This window comes from Neofelis nebulosa, chromosome 2 (genome assembly GCF_028018385.1).
Source record: "Neofelis nebulosa isolate mNeoNeb1 chromosome 2, mNeoNeb1.pri, whole genome shotgun sequence".
Lineage (NCBI taxonomy): Eukaryota > Metazoa > Chordata > Mammalia > Carnivora > Felidae > Neofelis > Neofelis nebulosa.
Genome location: NC_080783.1, coordinates 188331059 through 188352613, shown reverse-complemented (window position 1 = coordinate 188352613; position 21555 = coordinate 188331059). Strand labels below are relative to the sequence as shown.

At 49.2% G+C, this 21555-nt stretch overlaps 2 protein-coding genes across 4 annotated transcripts; both read left to right on the top strand.

Moving 5' to 3' along the window:
• The first annotated feature begins 189 nt into the window (after positions 1 to 189).
• MPL (MPL proto-oncogene, thrombopoietin receptor) lies at positions 190 to 13589 on the top strand. Its single transcript, XM_058717748.1, has 12 exons — positions 190 to 347; positions 497 to 629; positions 936 to 1114; positions 1662 to 1960; positions 2354 to 2516; positions 2771 to 2897; positions 7160 to 7338; positions 7500 to 7642; positions 9273 to 9432; positions 9597 to 9693; positions 11809 to 11896; positions 12117 to 13589. Exons 1-12 carry the CDS (start codon positions 269 to 271, stop codon positions 12510 to 12512), a joined length of 2043 nt encoding a protein of 680 aa, XP_058573731.1. The 5' UTR covers positions 190 to 268; the 3' UTR covers positions 12513 to 13589.
• Positions 13590 to 17398: 3809 nt separating this feature from the next.
• On the top strand, positions 17399 to 21548 carry CDC20 (cell division cycle 20). Of its 3 annotated transcripts, none has more exons than XM_058717751.1 (11): positions 17399 to 17577; positions 17749 to 17937; positions 18050 to 18198; positions 18297 to 18393; positions 18595 to 18723; positions 18823 to 19019; positions 19133 to 19227; positions 19376 to 19460; positions 19755 to 19880; positions 20807 to 20924; positions 21294 to 21548. In XM_058717751.1, the coding sequence occupies exons 1-11, from the start codon at positions 17448 to 17450 to the stop codon at positions 21470 to 21472; spliced, it is 1494 nt and encodes a 497-aa protein (XP_058573734.1). In that variant the 5' UTR covers positions 17399 to 17447; the 3' UTR covers positions 21473 to 21548. The 3 variants fall into 3 exon arrangements, with proteins under 3 accessions (XP_058573734.1, XP_058573732.1, XP_058573733.1); XM_058717749.1 differs by having other exon boundaries at positions 17403 to 17577; positions 19376 to 19604; XM_058717750.1 differs by having other exon boundaries at positions 17455 to 17577; positions 17708 to 17937; positions 19376 to 19604.
• Positions 21549 to 21555: the final 7 nt, after the last annotated feature.

Sequence of the window (21555 nt, the reverse complement as noted above, 5' to 3'; positions counted from 1 at the left end):
GGTACACAGTCAAAAATGTAACCCCCATCTCCCTCCCAAAAGACCTGTATCTTCTCTTTCAAATTCCTCCTACCCTCCTGCCCACTCCCACTCTCCCTCCCCTGGCCCTTGGCCCCAGTGTGGTCTGGATGGGCCCCACAGGGGCAGGGACAGGGACAGGACGTGGGGCTGTATCTGACAGGAACCTGAGGGGCTGGCCCGGGAGGGGATTGGGGCCCGGCTTCCTGAGAGGAGGATGGGCTAAGGCAGGCACACAGTGCCGGAGAAGATGCCCTCCTGGGCCCTCCTGGTGGTCACCTCCTGCCTCCTCCTGGCCCCCCAAAACCTGGCACAAGTCAGCAGCCAAGGTGAGGTGTGTGGAGGGTGGAGACCACTTGTACCCAGGAAAAGGGAGCCCTGGGAGGGGTGCAAGGTAGGAGGCTCCCACTAGTCCCCTACCCTTGCCCATAAACATGCCTGGGAGGACCCAGGGCCCAACTCACCAGCTGTTCCTCAGATACCTCCTTGCTGGCCTCGGATTCAGAGCCCCTGAAATGTTTCTCTCAAACCTTTGAGGACCTCACTTGCTTCTGGGATGAGGAAGAAGCAGCACCCAATGGAACATACCAGCTGCTGTATGCTTATCCAGGGTATGTGCTGGGCTGTGCCACACTCCCCTGTATCTGTCCTGTACTTACCTCAGCCGAACCCAGCCCCTGTACCTTCCCTGCATTTGGCCCTATAAGGGGACATGCCCTCAGTAGCTACTTAAAGAACAGATGTGCTTTGGATAGTACCAGTTCAGCCCCTGCATAACCCCCAATCCCACTTATCCCAGGCACTGAGAAGAAAAATGACAGTAATGGAAACAGAAGTTGGGCTTGGGCCCAGACTTGGGTCCTCAGAGCCTGTCATGGTGGCCATGTAGGTAGAACAGACTTCTCCTACTCCCACAGGGAGAAGCCCCGTGCCTGCCCTCTTAGTTTTGAGAATGTGCTGCCCTTTGGAACTCGATACGTGTGCCAGTTTCCAGCCCAGGATGAAGTTCGCCTCTTCTTTCCACTGCACCTCTGGGTGAAGAACATGTTTCTGAACCAGACTGTGACCCAGCGGGTGCTCTTTGTGGATAGTGTGGGTAAGGGCCATCCTCCTGTCACCCTGGCCCCTCTATTTGATGCCCTCATCCAGCTCCTAGGATCAGACTGGTTGTGCTCTCTTGGGGCAACATGGATGCCCTTCATTACCAGATGCTAGAGGCACCTCAAGATCTCCTTATCATTCTTCCCAGACTTGGCATCCAAAACTAGACTTCATTTCACACCAGAGACAACCTGTGCCCCACCCCCCATCATTAACCTATTCATCTACTCATTCAACAGTTACAGACTACCTACTATGTGCCAGGCACTGTGCTAGGTGACAAGGATACAGAAATGAAGAGATCCCTGCTCTTGAGGAGCACTGAGTCTAACAAACCTGAAAAGAGGCCACTGTTCTAGTGATGAAAGGAGAAAGGATAAGGAGTTTCCTTGCCCTGGCTTCCAGGAGAGCAATGGTCTGTGATCCTCTAGAATCCAGGGGCTGCCTGCAATCCAGCTTCCAGCTCCTCCCTCTACAGTCCATGGGTTGAACCATAGACTGTGGCACTCAGAGAGTTCTGATGTACCCTGTCTTGCCCTCAGGCCTGCCAGCTCCCCCAAATATCATTAAGGCTGTGGGCGGGAGCCAACCAGGGGAACTTCAGATCAGCTGGGAGACCCCAGCTCCCGAAATCAGTGCTTTCCTGAGGCACGAACTCCGCTATGGCCCCAAGGATCCCAGGAATTCCAGTGCTCTCACAGTCATGCAGCTGCTGCCCACAGAAACCTGCTGTCCAGCTCTGCAGAGACTAAACCCAGCCCCAACTCCGCACCAGCCTCCGTGTGCTCAGCCCATGATGCCCCAACAGGATCGACCAGAGCAGACCTCCCCAACTAGAGAAGTATCCTGGCCTTCTTCTGCCCTACCTCCTATCTCCTACCCCTAATTTTGCCCCAAGAAAGGACAGGCTGTACTTCAGGGATTCCAGATTGGGTTGGTCTTTGGGGAGTTAGTATGGACGTGGGAACCATGTCTATTTAGGAATCTCCCACTTTGGGTCATTCATACCAACAAAATTGAGTGTTTCAGGCCTTTGAGGTCATGGGGCTTTCCCTAAAAGTTCTGAACACCACTTGAAACCCACCTACCTGGCCCCTAGTCTGTGTGCATATCTATCCAGTGGGGAACTGGACATCTCTCCACAGGTACACTGTGGGGCTTCGAATGTAAGAGATGGAGGCTGTCTTGGTTGAGAGGCAGACCTAGATTCTGAGGCTGGGATTCTTCTCCCAAGGCTTCATCTCTGACAGTGATGAGTGGAAGCTGCCTCATCTCAGGGCTCCAGCCTGGTAAATCCTACAAGCTCCAGCTGCGCAGCCAACCTGACGGGGTCTCCCTCCATGGCTCCTGGGGATCCTGGTCCCTCCCCACAACTGTGGACCTGCCTGGAGATGCAGGTGAGTCGACAAAAGAATGGGAAGATGGGGAGGAGATGGAAAAGATCTCTAGAGAGGCCTGGACTGGAAATGGAAGCTCTGAGAGCCACGGTCCTTCCTGATGACCTCAAACTTGCCACTGGACAGAGTGTACTGTATTCAAGGAGAGAACAATGAATGAAAGTAAATATTCCAAGTTATGTGTGAAGATGATCTGGATGCTCTGTAGAGCGGGAATGTGTTGGCCCTGATGGGACTTCCTTCTGTTAACTTAGTGGAGATTGGACTGCAGTGCTTTACCTTGAACCTGAAGAATGTTACCTGTCAGTGGCAGCAACAGAACCACACTAGCTCCCAAGGCTTCTTCTACCACAGCAGGGCGCGGTGCTGTCCCGGAAACAGGTGAGAGCTGAACTGCTGATTGAGCTTGATGTAGTGAGAGAGAGACAATCACACAGAGAGAGATTGTTCGTGGTTCTCTTCACTCCCCTCCTTTATCCCAAAGCCAACTGGCCTCCACGCCCTAATCCTCGGATAGATACTTTACCTTCTTAATCTCCCTCCATCCCCACTGGAATGCCTTGGTTTCGTTCAGATTTAATCATGTCACCTGGACCACTGCAACTGCCTATTTTCTCATTCACCTGCAATTTACCCCTCATGCTGCTGACAGAGTGACCTTTGTTAAACTCAAACTTTGAATGGTCTCCCCTACTCAAATAGGTACTGCAGACCTCCATTATCTATCAAATCCAATCAAAACCTCGCCTTCAAGAATTACCACCAAGCACCTCACTGATCTGTCACCCCTCCCATATCCAATCTAAAACCATGTCTTAATGATTTTACCTATTAAATATCTCTAGAATCCGCCTGCTTTTCATCACTGCCATTCCCCTAGCTCACTTGGGCTACCAGGAAGACTTATTAACTGGGCATCTCTTGAATCCTCCAAATCATTCTCCACATAGGAACTGCAGTGATTTTTTTTTTTTTTTTTTTTTTTTTTTTTTGGAGAGAGAGAGAGAGCTGGAACAAGTGAGCAGGGGAGGGGGGCAGAGGGAGAGAGAGAATCTTAAACAGGCTCCTGAACTAAAATCAAGAGTTGATCAGACATTCAACTAACTGAGCCACTCAGATGCCCCTGGAGTGATCTTTTAAAGTGCAAACATGAATATAACACTCTTGGCTTTAAAGTCTTCAATAGCTTCCCACTAATCTTGGGGAAGGAAGGAAGGAATGAAGGAAGGAAGGAAGGAAGGAAGGAAGGAAGGAAGGAAGGAAGGAAGGAAGGAAGGGAGGAAGGGAGGAAGGGAGGAAGGGAGGAAGGGAGGAAGGGAGGAAGGGAGGAAGGGAGGAAGGGAGGAAGGGAGGAAGGGAGGGAGGGAGGGAGGGAGGGAGGGAGGGAGGGAGGGAGGAAGGGAGGAAGGAAGGAAGGAAGGAAGGAAGGAAGGAAGGAAGGAAGGGAGGAAGGAAGGAAAGATAAAGAACCCTATTGTGGCCTTATAAAGTACCGAAAGACTTAGCCCCTACCTATGCCTTCAGCTTCACCTTACATTATGCTGTCTTTTCCTCTCTGACTCTTTGGTCCCCTGCTATCTGCTATAGTCTCTCCTGCCTCTGGGTCTTTGCACTTGCTATCTACCCAGCCCTCCTGTCTTAACTTCTACTTACCCTTCAATTTTCAACTCAAATGTCACCTCCTCAGGGAACCCTCCCCTGATCCTCCCCATTGGGTCCAATTATACATACTTATTGTACCATACACCTCTCCTTCTTAAGTACTTATCATAGTTACAATTTTACATTTATACTTTATGGAGTTATTTGACCGACATTATCACTCTTTCTCAGAACTCCAATTGAGAAAGGCTGATCTTGACTATACATGATCCCTAAGGGCAAAGTCAATGTCTGCTTTTATTCGCCAATGTATTCTCACCTACCACAGTGCCTAGAACATAGAGGGTACTCAGTAAACAAATGTTAAATTAATGAATACTGAAAAGAACCACCATTAACAGCTTTAATGTATTCTTCCAGTTTTTCTATGTACTTAAACATGTCTATACACAACATTTAATTTTCAATATAAGTTGGATCCCATTATATTTGTGGTTTGCTAACTTACTTTCTTTACTTAAAAATATGTCTTGGAGGGGCGCCTGGGTGGCTCAGTTGGTTAAGCATCCAACTTCAGCTCAGGTCACGATCTCACAATTCATGAGTTCGAGCCCCACATTGGGCTCTGTGCTGACAGCGCAGAGCCTGCTTGGGATTCTCATTCTCTCTCTCTCTCTCTCTCTCTCTCTCTCTCTCTCTCTCTCTGCCCCTCCCTCGCTCATGCTGTGTGTGTGTCTCTCTCTCAAAGATGAATAAACATTAAAAAAAATTTTAGTATGTCTTGGAGCCCATTACAAAAAGATGTAACTCATTCTTTTAAATAACTGCACAGATTTCCATAGTCTAGAAGTGCCATGAATGGATTAAAGAGGAGCAAAACTGAAGTCATCATTTCTTCTACCAAAAGCTGCTCCTCCTTCTTTGTCCTCCACCCTACCATCAACTTGGTTTTTCAGGCCTGAAACATGGGAATCACTCTGGACTTCTGCCATTTCCCCACCCTCCAGATCCAATCAGAAATGGTCTTATCATTTCTACCTCTTCAGTAGCCCCTCAATCCATATATTTTACTCCACCCCCATTGTCACAACCCCAGTTCAGGTCCTCATCACCTCATACATGGAAACCATAAAAGTGTCCTAATAGATTTCCCTGCTTCTAGTCTGCCCTCACGAATTCTTTCCTACGACCTGCAGTTACAGTGATCTTCCCAAAGTACAATGCTAATTATGACAATTTTTCAGTTTAAAAGTCTTAAATGTCTCCATAATCACTGTAAGATTAAGCTCAAGCTCCTTACAAAGGTCATAAGGCCATCTATGACCTTAGTCTGCCCTCTCCCATTTACCACTCGCCACCAGGCCCTCTAAGCTAAGAGCATTCTGCACACTTCTAATTTCCCCCAAAGCACTATATCTCTTATCTGTGCACAAGCATGTGCCTCGTATGTCTCTTTGTCCCCTCTGCCTATCCTATTTACAGTCCAAGATGCAGTCTAAGCACTGCCTTGTCCAGGAAGTATTCTCTGACCCTCCCTGTCTGGGTTAGATTATCCTCCTTGATATGCCCCCCCAACCAGCCAGTGCACACCACAGAAAAATACCATCTGTCTGTTTTTCTGCCTCTCCCACTGGAATGAGAGCTCCTTGATTATTCCTCTATGTACTCATAGTGCCCAGCACAGTGCCTGGCACATGGTATCAATTATTTGCTGAATAAAGAAGTAAACATATAAATATATTAATACATAATTTTAGTAACAGCTAGTCATTTAGGCATTATAATCAGGAAGGAGACATGATTCACTTGTGCAATAAACGGTTATTGAGGGTGACTATGTGGCAGGCATTGGAATAGAGTAACAAATGAAACAGAAAAGTTTCCACAATGTTGGGGCTTACATTTTAGTCAGGGGGAAAGGAAGGAGTGACAAAGAAGTAAAGAAACCAAGAAACAAGGTTATATGGTAGAGACTAAGTGGGGTGGGGGGCGGGTGCTAATCTAGACTTTATGGTCTAGAGAACCTAGAGACCACACCTAAGTGGCAAAAAAGAATGAGTCACATGAAGACCTAGAGTCAGCGCAACCCAGGGCAAGGTGAAGTGCAAAGGCAGTACATGTGGCATATCCATAGCACAGAAAGAAGGCCCATGTGGATGAAGGGTGGTAAACGGGTGTGAGAATTATAGGAGAATGGCCAGGTAGGGAAGAGTTAAATCATATAGGGCCCTGTGGTCCCCGGTATGGAGTTTGGATTCAAGGTGGGACAGAGAGCCATTGAAGGATTTTAAGCAGAAGAGTGACGTGATGTAATTTTCATTTTAAAAAGATAGGTTTCTCTGTGAAATTATAAAGAAGTACAGACAGAAGCAGAGTCACCAGTTAGAACTTTGCCTTAATCCAGGCAGGAGACAGAGGTAGTTCATCTCACGTGGCAGTGTTAAAGATTTCAGTAAGTGGACAGATTTGTGATATATGCTGGACATTAGCAGATCAACACTTGGGAAGCAAATTCTGGTAGCTCTGTGGAGGACAAACTGAAAGGAGTGGACAATGGAGGCAGTAAAGCCAGTTGGGGAGGATGTTGTAATAATGTTATAGTAAACTAATATATAGAGGTGACTAACAGAGCTGCTGTACAACAGATTAGAAACATAAGTATGTTTCCACCAGACAGATGAAGTCTCTTTGAAACAATCCAGTGAAGTAGGTGTTATTAATCCATTTTATCGATGAAGAAATGGAAGCAAAGATCAATCAAACAATCTACCAGAGTTGTATACCAATAAGCCAAGACATGAACTCTATAGCTCATGCTATTTTCATGTATCATCTAGCTCTTTCCCTAAGAGTTAGAGGCTGGACACCAAAGTAAAATTCAGAAAACAAAACACCATGGCAGGAAGACAGAGAAAGGTCTGGAAGCTGAGGGAGGAGTCACATTATGGTCCCTACAGGCCATATCCCCTGTGGGATGGGAATTATCAGGATTAGTCTCTGATGCAGGCCTGATTCAATAACTCTATGGGGATGATTCTTAGGGACCCCATCTGGGAGAAGTGTGAAGAGGAGAAAAATCCAGGATTACAGCCCTCCCAGTTCTCTCGCTGCCACTTCAAGTCACGAAATGACAGTGTTATTCACATCCTTGTGGAGGTGACCACAGCCCAGGGTGCTGTTCACAGCTACTTGGGCTCCCCTTTCTGGATCCGCCAGGCTGGTAAGAACTTTCTTCCCTTCTCCTCCCACATAGTTCCTGCCCCGACCACTCCTGACCCCTTGCCCAGCATCACCAGTTCTGGTACTTCTGACCCATGGCCCTGGTAGCATGAGATCTCATGCACAGAAGGGCTTAGGCCAGTCCTGCTGGCATCCCTGTAGTGCTCATCCCCACTCCAAACTTGCACTGGAGGGAGGTCTCCAGCGGGCAGCTGGAATTGGAATGGCAACACCCATCATCGTGGGGAGCCCAAGAGACCTGCTATCAGCTCCGATACACAGGAGAAGGCCATCAAGACTGGAAGGTACGATCGAGGGAAAAATGCCCACAGACGTCACTACACACGGTATTCCTGAGTTTTATTGGATCTGTTATCAAGAGTGAAGGTGTCCATGTATCTATGTCTGGGTTTGTAGATCTATGTTTATCTGGTTCAACTGGTATCTTAATCTCTCTTTGACATTTGATACTGTTGACTACTGCCATTTAAAATTTTGCCTTCCCTTTGCCTTTGGGATCAGTTTCTCCAGATTCTCATACTATTTCTCTGGCTGAACCATCTCACTCTTTCCTGCTTTTATTCTCATTAACCACACGTATATACAACTTCTTACCAGACAGCTCTACATAAAAGCCCCCAGGGGCATTTCAGACCCAGTATAGCCAAAACTAAACTCATCTTCCTCCCCAAGCTTATTTTACCTTTTTATTGAGGTATAAGTTACATTCAGTAAAGTACACAGATCTTACATATACGATTAATTTGTACATGTATACACCCATGTAACTATTACCCAGATCAAGATAAAGGTTATTTCTAGCATCCCAGAAGCTCCTTGTGCCCCTTACAGTCACACACCCCCCCCCCCCCCAAGGCAACTACTATTTTGACACCACTACTATTTTGGTAAGTTTTCGCTGTTGTTGAACTTAACAAAATGGAACCATACAGTATTTCATCCTCAAACTTACTTCTCTGTTCCCTATCTGACAATGGCACTACCACTTACCCAGTTATCCAAGCCTGGAGTCATACTGGACTCTTCTTCCTTTTCCCTTGTCCCTTCCCTCCATTTATCAACAAGTAAGTTGAGTTTATTGTACCGACAGTCCTCACATCCCTACTACCACTGCCTTCGCCTCATCTTTGACCACCCAGCCTGGCCCTCCATGCTCTTAGCACACAGAACTACTCTGTAACCCCCAACCAAGCAACTCGGGCAGCCTGACATGCTTCTTCATGTTCCTATAGTCCCCTACTTATATCATCATTATAGCACTAATTACTTGTAATAATTTACTGGTTTGCATGTCTTCCTCATTAGACTTGTGAGAAACCATGTTTCATTCATCCTTTTCCCCAGTGCCCAGCCCAGCACTTGGCATATCACCAGCAGTTCCTAAGTGTTCGCCACATGATTGCTAGTCTCCCTGCCTGTCCACACGACGCTTGTTCTCTCTGTTTGGAATCTGTCCTTGTGCCCCCAGCATCTAGCATCCGCTCCTGGATGCGTGTTACTTGTGAACAATCTGTGTGGCCCTGAGTATCTGAATGTGCCCGGGGTTTCCATCGCCCGACCTGGACCCTGGTGAGCACCTCTGGCGGGATGTCCGCGTGTCCTGGTCAGTGTGTGTATGCTTTGGGGTCAGGATGAGTAGTTAGTTCTCCGTGCAACGAGGTCTGTGTGCCAGCGTGTGTGTCGGGGCGCGTCTAAGGCCTGGCGTGCCTGGGGAGGGCGAGACCGCTGTCAGGGAGAGGCTCTCCGCCAGGATGCATGTTTTCTGTCAAGGAGGCTCGTTGAGGGGAGGGAGGGAGATCCCCGAAGATTCAAAGCTGTACGCTTCTGGCCAAAAGGATGCCAGGCTCTCGAGGCCGCGACGCCGGCAGGCCGCCGCCCGGAGCCTGCCCACCGGCTCCTTCCCCCTCCGCGCAGGTGCTGGAGCCGCCTCTCGGCGCCCGGGGAGAGACCCTGGAGCTGCGCCCGCGCTCCCGCTACCGCTTACAGCTGCGCGCCAGGCTCCACGGCCCCACCTACCAAGGCCCCTGGAGCGCCTGGTCAGATCCAGTGAGCGTAGACACTGCCTCCGAGACTGGTGAGGGCCCGGCCGGGGCAAGGCGCTCTGCGTCTGCGCGACTGGAGGGGCGCCGGCGCAGCGAGGGGCGGGCTGTGAGGGGCGGGGCCGGGGTGGGGTCTGGCCGGCCTGGGGGCGGGGCTCCAGCCTGGGGCGGCAGAGGTCTGACTGGTTTCGTCCCTTAGCCTGGATCTCCTTGGTGACCGCTCTGCTCGTGGTGCTGGGCCTCAGCACCCTCCTGGGCCTGCTGCTGCTGAGGTGGCAGTTTCCTGCGCACTACAGGTACCGCCCCGGTCACGCGGGAGACGGGACCGTGGTCCGGGTGGGGCCAGAAGCCTCTAAACAAGCATCCCAGGGTTTCTCAATGACACCCGCCCTCCCGAGGACCGCAGGGCCACACCTGTGGCTTCAGCCACCTCCTGCACGTCTCCCCTGGGAGTCGCACCGCCTGCTTACACTCTAACATGCCCGCTATCCTGGACACCTCAAACAACCCCACCTCCTGGCTCCTCATCTCAGCAACAAGGCTTCTGTCTGTCCACCCATCGCTCAGACCAGAACACTGGACACCTCCCTCCCCTTTATCTAGTCTGGCCTGGTCTGGTCATTCCACCTCCTAAACCTCCCTCAAATAGTGGCCCCCTTTTTCTAGCCCTACAGACACTACCGGGCTCACTGAAACAGAACCTCTTCTCCCTCCAATCTAGCCTCACACAGCCACCCAAATAGTCTCTTTAAAATGCACACATGGATTGGCTACTCCCCTCCTTAAGTCTCATGACTAGCTCCCCAGGGTAGAGTCCAGACTCTGGAATGACAAGCAAGGCTCTGTAAAATCTGGCCCCTGCCAGAATTTGCACCCCCTCACCCCCGCACTGTGCTTCAGCCTTGCCAAACTGTTGGTGATTTCCTCCACAAATCAAGTGGTTTTACTTCTCAGTGCAGGGGATATGATGTCCCCTCTGCCAGGAATACCCTCCCTGGATGACTAATACCCTTTTACCTTTAAATAACTTTCTCCACCAACTCCTAGAAAACTTTCCTAACCCTCACCTCTTGGCTACTCTCTTTGTGCCCAGTACAGACTTCTATCACAGTACCAGTAGCATTTTACGGTATTTATTTCTTTATATGTCTTCCCTCTACCTTACTTGGTCATCTTTAAATCCTCAGCACAAAGCCTGCCAAATAGCACATCCTTAAATAAATATTATTAATGACTTGTTTATATGGGAAGACTAAGGCTGAGAAGAAATGCCATTGGAAGTTATAAACAACTAAAGATAGAGAAAACAAACAAAAACATTAGGATAGCATCCTTACGCTTCAGTCCTTCCATTGGTAACATCTCTTGGTTCTTGAAGGCCTAGCTCAAAAGACAAGTCCTCCAAGCAGCCTCTTTTGGTGACCCTAGGCTAGGTTAGATGTCCCTCCTCTGTGCTCCCATCTCTCCTTGACCATACATGTCTTTCTTTGAATTTTTAATCCACTCATATGTATGAGCAGACCAGATTGTAGCCTCTACGCAGGTAATCAGACCCAACAAAAAAATTGGGGGAGAGGAGGAAGGTGATGCTGCTGAACCAGGCATACTCAGTTCCTTGTCCCCAGTTTGCCAGAGAAATCACTCCTCCCCTTGGAGAGATACGAATGAGGTAGCAAAAGAAGCCTGAAATGTTCAGCTAAAGTCTTTCCGTGTGGAAATATGAGCCGAAAGAATTGGAGGTTCCCCCAACATACCTTAATCCATACTCTTCCCAGAGAGACCACCTTCCCCAGTGACTTAGTAATAAACCCCTCTGGTTCTCTTCATTCACCCATTCAGCTAATTTTTTGAGCACCTACTCTGGGCCAGATAGTGTTCTATACCCTGGAGGACTCAGCAAATAGACAAACTCTTTGTGCTCATGGAGTTTATATTCTAGTGGAGTGAGACAGACACCGCGCCCCGCCCCCGGCAAAATGTGTAATAATATAATACATATACAATAAGTGCTATAAAGAAAAATAAAGCAGAGCGGGAAATAGGGATGGGGAAGGGAGGTGATAGTATTTTAGACATGGCAGTCAGAGAAGGCCTCTCTGACAGGATGACATTTGAGCAGAGACCCAAATGAAATGAGGAAACAAATCAAGAGGCAGAGAAAATGGCAAGTACAAAGGCGCTGAAGCAGGGGTGTTTGAGGATACTCAAACCCCTTTTTTGAAACTCCCCACCACTGACTGCCCTTCCCTCCTTTTCACCTATGCTCCTCTACCTTCCTTTATTGCCTTGACTACACTCTTACCTCTTCAAGCCTTACTCCCTGATCTCAGCTGCACGCCCACCTCAGTGGTCTCCTCCTCCCTCCTAATTCACTCCTGTAACTCAGTCTCCTTCTCTTCCTTCTCCCCAAGGAGTCTGAAGCATGCCCTGTGGCCCTCACTTCCAGACCTGCACCGGGTCCTAGCCCAGTATCTTAGGGATACTGCAGCACTGAGTCCAGTGAGTGCATTCCCTTCCACCCTCCCCACCACCAGCCCTGCCTGGACCCGGACCCTTTCCCCACGTACGCTTTTCCAAGACCCCTGCCCACCAGCATACCATCCCTAAGCTCTACCCCCAGCCTAACCCTCCTTCCTGCACAATCCAGGTCTTCCTCCCACAGGACCTGCTCTAATCTGGACTCCTTCACCCCCCCCCCCCCCCCGCCCATCTCTCCCAGCCCAAGACTGCAGTCTCAGATGCCTGTGAGGAAGTGGAACCCAGCCCCCTTGAAATTCTACCCAAGTCCTCAGAGAAGACTCCCGTGGCCCTGTGTTCCTCCCAGGCCCAGATGGACTACCGAAGACTGCCTCCTTCTTGCCTGGGGACCATGCCTCTGTCTGTGTGCCCACCAATGGCTGAGATGGGGTCTTATTGTACCACTCACATTGCCAACCATTCCTACTTACCTCTAAGCTGCTGGCAGGCCCCTCTCTCCCAGTACCCTGGACAGATCCAAACCCACCAGACCTCTTTTCCCAACCTCCCTACCCACTCCAACCCCACAACACAAACCTCTCAGACTTCACGTCCATCCCCCTCTGTCTGTCCTCATAGTTGGGCTCCACGACACTGACCACTGATGACGACCTTTGGTACTGCTGCTGACATACAGCCAGGACGCTCGCTTCTCACGCCAGGCTCATTTGACCAAGCTGTTCTAATTTTCACCCGTTTTCTCTCTCCTCTCTAATGCTGGACTCCTTGAAAAGACATCTCCACATCCCCACTTCCCATTTGCTCTTCAGACTAGTTAGTTCCCCTACTTTGCTAAGGAAACTACCCAGGCAGAGTTCACTTCAAACTATGAAATTGCAAGATCAAGTAGGATCTTATCAGTCCTCAATTTATTTGATCTCTCTGTGGCATCTGTCATGGTAGCTACTCATTTCCCCTTTAAATTCTCTCCTACCTTGGCTTCCATAATATTGCCATCTCTCCTGGCTCTGAGTATAGGAGTAGTGAAAGCATAAACTCTGGAATCAGAACTGGGTTCAATTCCTCTCTTACCCACTTGTTAGCTGTGTGACCTTGGGCACATAACTTAAAGTCTTTGAGCCTTGGTTTCTTGTTTATTAAAATAGGGATAACGACAGAACCTCACAGACTTGTGAAGAGAATTGAGATAACCCAAATACAGCACAATGCCTAGGACATAGTAAGCGTTTAATATATCTGAACTATTGTAATTATTCCTTCCTATTATTCTCTTATCCAGGCATGTTTTCCACCCCTTAATTATTATAGTTCTTCAAGAGTCTATTGATTTTCCTATAAGCTGATCATTCCAAAGTTCTTATCTGCAGCCCTGACTTCTACTACAGTACCTGTGATGCTTTATGCAAGTGACTGTTTACATGTTTGTCTCCCACTACTAGATTGTGAGCTCCTTGAAGGCAAGCAATGTGATTTATTTGTCTTTTCCCCCCAGCACCCAGAGCAGTGCTTGGCGCATGGGAGTAGGCCTTCAATAAATGTTTTCTAAATGAAGAAAATCTTTCTGGACAATGCCCCCTTAACCTCATGCCAAGCTCCCTCATTCTCTAGGCCATTCATTTTCAGCAGTAAATGTGCTTAGGCCATTCTGTTTATAGATTCCCCTGACTCATTCAAATTCACAAATAAATGGTATTTTTTGCTGGCTCCAAACATACCCACTGTATTAGTCAGGGTCTTGGCAGAAAGAGTACACTCGAACTGGGCATCTTGATGAGTTTAATAAAGGCCATAGTTATAAAGGCAGGATTTAGGAAAACCATCAAGGACTAGTGCAGCACCCGAGCCCTAGCAATAACTGGGAGCTGGTACCACCCCTAGGCATCAAGGGGTAAGGGGGGAGTGTGGTTACCAGATAGTGAGAGAGTAGCTCTAAGAGAGGGCTGCCTGACAGGAGCAGTGGCCTTTGGTAGAAAGATACAACCAACCTGTAGGGACATGGCAGGGAGGGAGCCGGGAATAAATAGCTCATGCTCACTCTACCCCCACCCTCTGTTCTCCTCTGTATTAGTTTGCTAGCACTGCTGTAACAAAGTACCACAAAGTTGGTGGCTTAAACAACAGAAATGTATTGTCTCACGGTTCTGGAGCCTGGAAGTTCAGGGTGTCATTAGGGTTGGTTCCTTCCAAGAGCTGTGAGGAACAATCTGTTCCGGGTCTCTCCCCTAGCTTCTGGTGGGTTTCCTGGCAATCTTGGTGTTCCTCGGCTTCTAGAAGCATCACCCCCAACTCTGTCTTTATCTTCACATGGCATTCTCCTGTGTGTATCTGTGTCTAAGCTTCCCCATTTTATAAGGACACCAGTTTCACTGGATTAGGGCCCACTGAAACAACCTCATCTTAACTAATTATATCTGCAATGATCCCTATTTCCAAATAAGGTTCCACTTGGAGTATTGGGGTTAGGAATTCAACATATGAATTGGTGGGGGGTGGGGAGACGCAATGTAATCCATAGTATCCTCCCATTTGTGGAACCCAAACAGAAACCAAAGCCCAAGGTAATCCATTGAGGTAAGCCATATAAATCAGCCTCACAGGGTACAGCGCATGGTAGATAGGGACAAAGAGTGGGTCTGAATGGGACAAATGGATGACATCCAGTATACTTGTTTTCCAGAATTCCTTCCACTAGCTATGGTCAAGGCTCCAACTCTATTCCTAGGGACTCAAGACTAAGATTGAGAGCCAAACCACTAAACTTCTCACCTTTACACCCACTCAGCCATCATGTCCTCACCACTTTTACTTCCTAGGGTCCATCTCCTCCATCTCTACTGAGCTATTGCTACAGCCTTCCAACTAATATCTCTGCCTCCAGTATCATACAGGTAACCTGTATGTTACCTCCAGACTGACTTTCCTATTCATCCCACTCCATACCTCTAAATCTTTAGCTTCACTCTTCAGAACCTGATCTCCTCCTCTTCTAGTGTTTCCCTACATTAGGATTAAAAGTGTTAACACAACGCAAAGCACATAGTAAATACTCAGTGTTTATTGAGCTATTTTTATTATCCCAACTGGGCTCTTCTACCCCCTGGATGTCACCAAATTTTATTCCTTCCATACCCTTTGCTTTCCTAGATTCAAGTCCTTCAGGTGGGAGTTCCCCCATCTAATCAGCAACTTGGCCTCTAATTATCCTTCTTTAAAGCCTTGTTCTCCTTCCCTCCAGCCTAAGACTAGTGCAGTACCCCAGCACTAGCAATGGTGGGGAGTGGGACTACCCCTAGGCATCAAGGAGGGAGGGGGGAGGGGAGTGTGGTTACTAGATTGTGAGAGAGTAGCTCTAAGAGAGGGCTGCCTGACAGGAGCAGTGACCTTTGGTAGACTAGAAAGCCTTCTTTCTTTCCTAGACTGGAAAGCTCCCTGTGTTTTCTATCCCACTTCTTCCTGGGTAAGGTAACCCAGGCACCTTGTTCTATCTGCTGGCCCTTGCCTGACTTCTTTCACCTTCCTTGGCTCTCTTGCCTTCACCTTCAAATATGCATAGGCCTGTTGGTACTGGTTCCCTCAAGTTCCCATGCTCTGCCCCTTTCTCAGTCCCAAATTTCTCACATAAGTATCCCATGCTTGCTGCCTCTACTCTGTCCCCACCCCCACCCTTCTTTCTGCTGCCCCTTCCCCAAGTATGCATTCTTCTGATCCAGCTCTCTCCCAGGTCACTGATGACTTATACGTCAGTGGCCAAATCTGGCCTTTTCTGTCATGATTCTTCTTGACCATTTTGCATATATGAAATTCCTCCCCCTTGAAGGTCCATGTCAGTATAATCTCCACTGGCTTCTTTCATTCTTTTATTTTAAAATGTATGAATTCCCCAAGGTTGTCCCCTTACTTACCCTTTCCTTTTTCTCTACAGTTTCCCTTACTCCAGAAGCTTGCTGGCCCTGTCCTGCATTCAGATATGTTTTGTTTGGCCCTTCCCTATACAGAAACTCACTGATTCCACAATGCCCAGCAGACAGAGTTCAAACTCCTTAGCTTTTAACATTTGAGGCCCTGACCAGCCTGACTCTAGATAACCTTTTCTCTGGGTTCCAGGGGCTCCCAGTTGCCAGCCCCAAGTCGTCTAGGTAATTGGAAATAAACAACAACAACAACAAACAGGAATGCTTCAAAGTCAAAGATAATAACGATAGTAAGTTTGGGCTAAGAGCCCTAGATTTTTCTCTATCATCATCAGAGTTGATCTAAGGTAATGATTGAAAACATGATTTTTCTAGCCTCTCTCTGGGAGTATAGCATTTGGTTAGGAGTGCAGGGGCTAGCCAGATAGTTCGGCTCCGCTATTTATTTTGGGCTATATGACTTTGGGCACATTTCTAACCTTTCTCTGACCCAATTTCTTTCTCTGTCAAAAGGAGATAGAGTATCTGCCCTATGGGATTAAGGATTAAGCTCAATAATGTGTGTAAACTGTTTAAACACAGTCGTTAGTAGATGGCCAATAAATGGTACCCATTATTATCTTTATTATTGCTGCTTCACCTCTAAGCACATTCACACAATTCATTCAAGTCATTATTAGCAGATTTGACTGAATGGGAGTCAAACCTGGCGTCCCACAAACTGTGTGGTCACAGGCAAATCCCTTCCCTGGGCCTTGGTTCTTCCATCTGTAAAATAGGGGTATGTTGCCAGAATGGGGAGGATGCACCACGCACAAGTTAGCCTAGTGGATCTTCAAAATTCCTGACACCTCTAAAGCCCCATGGGGGTAAAGCCACAATGTCTTTCAGAAGGCAGTTCAATCCTATCTCCAGACAGGCAAGTCTGAATCCTGATCTTTTTTCTTAACCTTAAGGAATTCATCCCTTTTTCAGCTTCATTTTCCCTGTTTGTAAAACAACAACAAAACAGTTTTTTAAAACTAACACACGTGGGGCGCCTGGGTGGCTCAGTCGGTCGAGAGTCTGGCTCAGGTCAAGATCCCAGGGTCTACGGATAGAGCCCCACATCCGGTTCCCTCAGAGAAACCCTGTTTAGGATTCTCTCTCTCCCTCTCCCTCTGCCCCTCCGTCCCCTCTCAAAAGACAAAAACAAACAAACAAACAAACAAACAAACAAACAAAAACCCCACACACGTTACGTCCTTCCTGGCAGTGTTCCTACAGGCACCAAACTAACTAGGTCTGACCTTCTTTCTGCTCCTAAGCTTCTCAACTCGTTCCCCACCCCTACCCACCTGCCTCCTTTCCCTTCTCTGAAGGGCTCAAGTGCTTTAGGTCACTTCTGCACTTCTGCATCATAAATACGATCCACATGGACGCTTTAACTATGAAGGGCCGAAGAGGGCAAGCTAAAGAATGAATGGAAGCGACTCCGGAATGCAGCGGCAGCTCAGGCCCCGCCCCCAGGCGCGCCCCTCCCAGCCCCTCTCTCTTTCCGACACCAGTTCTCTGGAGACAGGCCTCGACTCTCTCACTCTTCAAATCACGCTCCATGACTGGATTCTCGTGAGACCTGTGACTTGCACCGGAAGACCCGCCTCCTGTGCCGTGAAAGGCCAATGGGTGAAGGCGACGGTTGCGACGGTTGGGTTTTGAAGGAGCCAATGAGTGCTCAGAGCGGAGAGTTTAAGAAGCGGAGGCCGGCACTGCAGAGACCGGTCTGGGATCGGAATCTAATCGGAGCTGGAGGTAAGGGCCGTGTGGGTCGAGCTGGGATGGGTATGCAGCCCGTGCTCCGAGACCCGGACGGGCTGGGGCCGACTTGGTTCTGAGTGTGTGGCCGGCGGTCCCAGGCAGAGCACGGTCGCCTCTTCCTCAGGGCTCCGCGGGCATCCACTCCAAGGACCCCTTCTCCTGCAGACGCTCCCATGGCGCAGTTCGTGTTCGAGAGTGACCTGCACTCGTTGCTGCAGCTGGATGCACCCATCCCCAATGCACCCCCTGCGCGCTGGCAGCGCAAAGCTAAGGAAGCTGCGGGACCGGCCCCCTCACCCATGCGGGCCGCCAACCGATCCCACAGCGCAGGCAGGACCCCAAGCCGAACACCCGGTCAGTGGGGTGCGGCGGGACACGGGGATGACGAGGGAAGGGCTGAGAGCGGCCTTCAGGCCTCCTCCCTCAGGAGACTGCTCAGACTCTGGCTTCCCTCTCCCCGGCCCAGGCAAATCTAGCTCCAAGGCACAGACCACTCCCAGCAAACCTGGTGGTGACCGCTATATCCCCCATCGCAGCGCTTCCCAGATGGAAGTGGCCAGTTTCCTCCTAAGCAAGGAGAACCAACCTGAAAATAGCCAGACGCCCACCAAGAAGGTATGTGGCCCAGAGGGGCTTAAGGCAAGAGTGTACTTCGTGTAACTCTGTGTACTTTGGATCATGCCATCCTGCCTCACCACCACCCTTTGTGCCAGGAACATCAGAAAGCCTGGGCTTTGAATCTGAACGGCTTTGATGTGGAGGAAGCCAAGATCCTTCGGCTCAGTGGAAAACCACAAAATGCCCCAGAGGGTAAGACCTGAAGTTCTTCCTTCTTGGAGGGAGGTGTTGGCCCATTCCCAGGGTTAAGGGGAGATGCCTGTCTGCTCTTCCCACCTAAGACTGAAGGGAGGGGAGGTGCGTCTCTGGCCTTCCTCACCAGGAGCAGGGGAGGAGTCAGTTTTCCCACTGGAGTCAGTTTTCCCACTGTCAAGACGTATTCGGTTGCCACAGGTTACCAGAACAGACTGAAAGTGCTTTATAGCCAGAAGACCACGCCTGGCTCCAGCCGGAAGACCTGCCGTTACATTCCTTCCCTACCAGACCGTATCTTGGACGCCCCTGAAATCCGGAATGACTACTGTAAGTGCAGCCTTCCCTTTGCCCATTGGACAGAGGAAGAGGGCCTGGGGACCAGACGAACAAGGAAGCTCATTCTCCTCCCTTTCCCTGCTCTGGCAGACCTGAACCTTGTGGACTGGAGCTCTGGGAATGTACTGGCTGTGGCATTGGACAACAGCGTGTACTTGTGGAGTGCTAGCTCTGGTGACATCTTGCAGCTGCTGCAAATGGAGCAGCCTGGGGACTATATATCTTCTGTGGCCTGGATAAAAGAGGGCAACTACCTAGCTGTGGGCACCAGCAGTGCCGAGGTGCAGGTGAGACTTATCCCTGTGCTGCAGTTCTGTTGTGCCCAGACAGGGGGCTTGTCCAGCAGGAGGATGTTAATGGCAAGTTGCAATCTCTGATCCTAGCAGCCTTCTCTCTCTAGCTATGGGATGTGCAGCAGCAGAAGCGGCTTCGAAACATGACCAGTCATTCGGCTCGAGTGGGCTCCCTATGCTGGAACAGCTATATCCTGTCCAGGTTAGTGGTTTTAGCTAGTCTGTTGCAAAATCAATGTGCGATTTTTGCCAGCTCTCCCCAGATGTACACCTCTGAATGGAAGCAGTTCAGTCCTGCTGGCAGTGTTTGGCCCTGCCACAGAACCTGATTCCCTTCTTCCCTCCTGCAGCGGCTCACGCTCTGGCCATATCCACCACCATGATGTTCGGGTAGCAGAACACCATGTGGCCACACTGACCGGCCACAGCCAGGAGGTGTGTGGGCTGCGCTGGGCCCCAGACGGACGACATTTGGCCAGTGGTGGCAACGATAACGTGGTCAATGTGTGGCCTAGTGCTCCTGGAGAGGGTGGCTGGGTTCCCCTGCAGACATTCACCCAGCATCAAGGGGCTGTCAAGGTGAGAATGGAGCTAGGTTGGGTCCTCTGCTTACCCTCACCCAGAACCTGGGGACTGTTAAGGGGAGATGGGACAGCAGGATTAGACGGGATAACCCTGTGACCAGTGTCTAGCTCTAGTACCTGCTGACCCCACCTTTATCCTACCTAGGCTGTAGCCTGGTGTCCCTGGCAGTCCAACGTCCTGGCAACTGGAGGGGGTACCAGTGACCGACACATTCGCATCTGGAACGTCTGCTCTGGGGCGTGTCTGAGTGCTGTGGATGCCCAATCCCAGGTAGTCTTTTACCTGTTCTAGCCCCTCCCTCCCAGAAGGTGTTCTCACTCTGTGTGGTCTTCCGTGGGCAACTGTGTTCCTTCCAGTGGCTTCATCAACTCTATGCCCGATGGTTTCCAAAATTCTGACTCCGCTCTCATTCATGATCTCCAGGCCACACTTCTGTCTGTGGCTTAACTCCAACCTCAGGTCCTATAGGTGGCACCATCCTAATATGCCCTAAATTAAATTTGTCACTTCTTATTTCCCTGAAATGTGTTCCTCCTCCTCTTGTTTGAGAGGGATAGAACTTACTCAGAAATCTGGAGAGCTTCCTAGAATCTTTCATTATCTTCCCTTAGTCACCAAGACACATCATTTTTGCCTCAGAATATCATTCACGTGTGTCTCTCCCCTAAGCCTCACTTTTCTTCTCACTGGAGGCCCCCTGCACTGGTCTCACAGCATTCTTTTCTTATCTCCTGCAGTCTGTCCTCTGCACTGGGTCTGGGTGGTCTGTGACTGTGCTAAAGCCCTGCAGTAGCTCCCTATCACCTACAGCAACTTAATCCACATCCATTGGAATGAAATTTGAAGCCCTTGCTGGTGGGTCTCCCACCCACTCCAGGTTCCTCCCCTTCTACCCTCCTCTCCCCCATGCAGCCTTCATTCTAGACTTTGACTCTGGAGCCAGAGTTCAAATTCTGGCTCTGTCACCTTCTAGACTCGCATGTGATCTTAGGTAACTTGCTGAAGTTCCTTCTGCTTGATTCTTTATCTGTAAAATGGATAACAATTTTTTAACTCTGAAAAAACTTTTGTAAGAACTGTGGTTATTCAAGTCTGAGTCTGTGGCACCTGGCAGGGTGCCTAATGCTCGAATGGAGTTAGTTCTGATTTGAGTAGCATCGGCTCTGTTGAGCCCACATGCCATTCTCTCTCCACAGGTGTGCTCCATCCTCTGGTCTCCCCACTACAAGGAGCTCATCTCGGGCCACGGCTTTGCCCAGAACCAGTTGGTTATTTGGAAATACCCAACCATGGCCAAGGTGGCTGAGCTTAAAGGTAGGTTCCAAATAACAGGAGCCAGACACAAAAGGCCACATATCATATGACTGTTGAAATGTCCAGAAGAGGCAAATGCAAAGAAATAAAAACAGACTGATGGTTGCTAGGGGCTATGGGGAGAAGGTGGTGAGGAGTGATGAAAATGTTCTGGAATTACTGTTGTGATGGTTGCACAACTTTGGGAATACTAAAAGCCAATGAATTGCATACTTTAAAAGGATGAGTTTTATGGTATGTGAATTAAATACCTCAGAGGTGTTTAAAAAAAAAAAAAAAAAAAAGGTAGGTGGCCCTCAATATTGGAGGCTGTAGGTATGTCTACATTCCTATGCTCTACTCTCACTTTTTTCCATCCTCACGCCCCAGGTCACACTGCCCGGGTCCTAAGTCTGACCATGAGCCCAGACGGGGCCACGGTGGCATCGGCAGCAGCAGATGAGACCCTGAGGCTGTGGCGCTGCTTTGAGTTGGACCCTGCACGGCGGCGGGAGCGGGAGAAAGCCAGTGCAGCCAAAAGCAGCCTCATTCACCAAGGCATCCGTTGAGGACCAACTCATCACCTCGGTTTTTTGTTTTGTTTTTGTTTTTTATTTTTCTAATAAAGTCATGTCTCTCTCTCTTCTCCTTG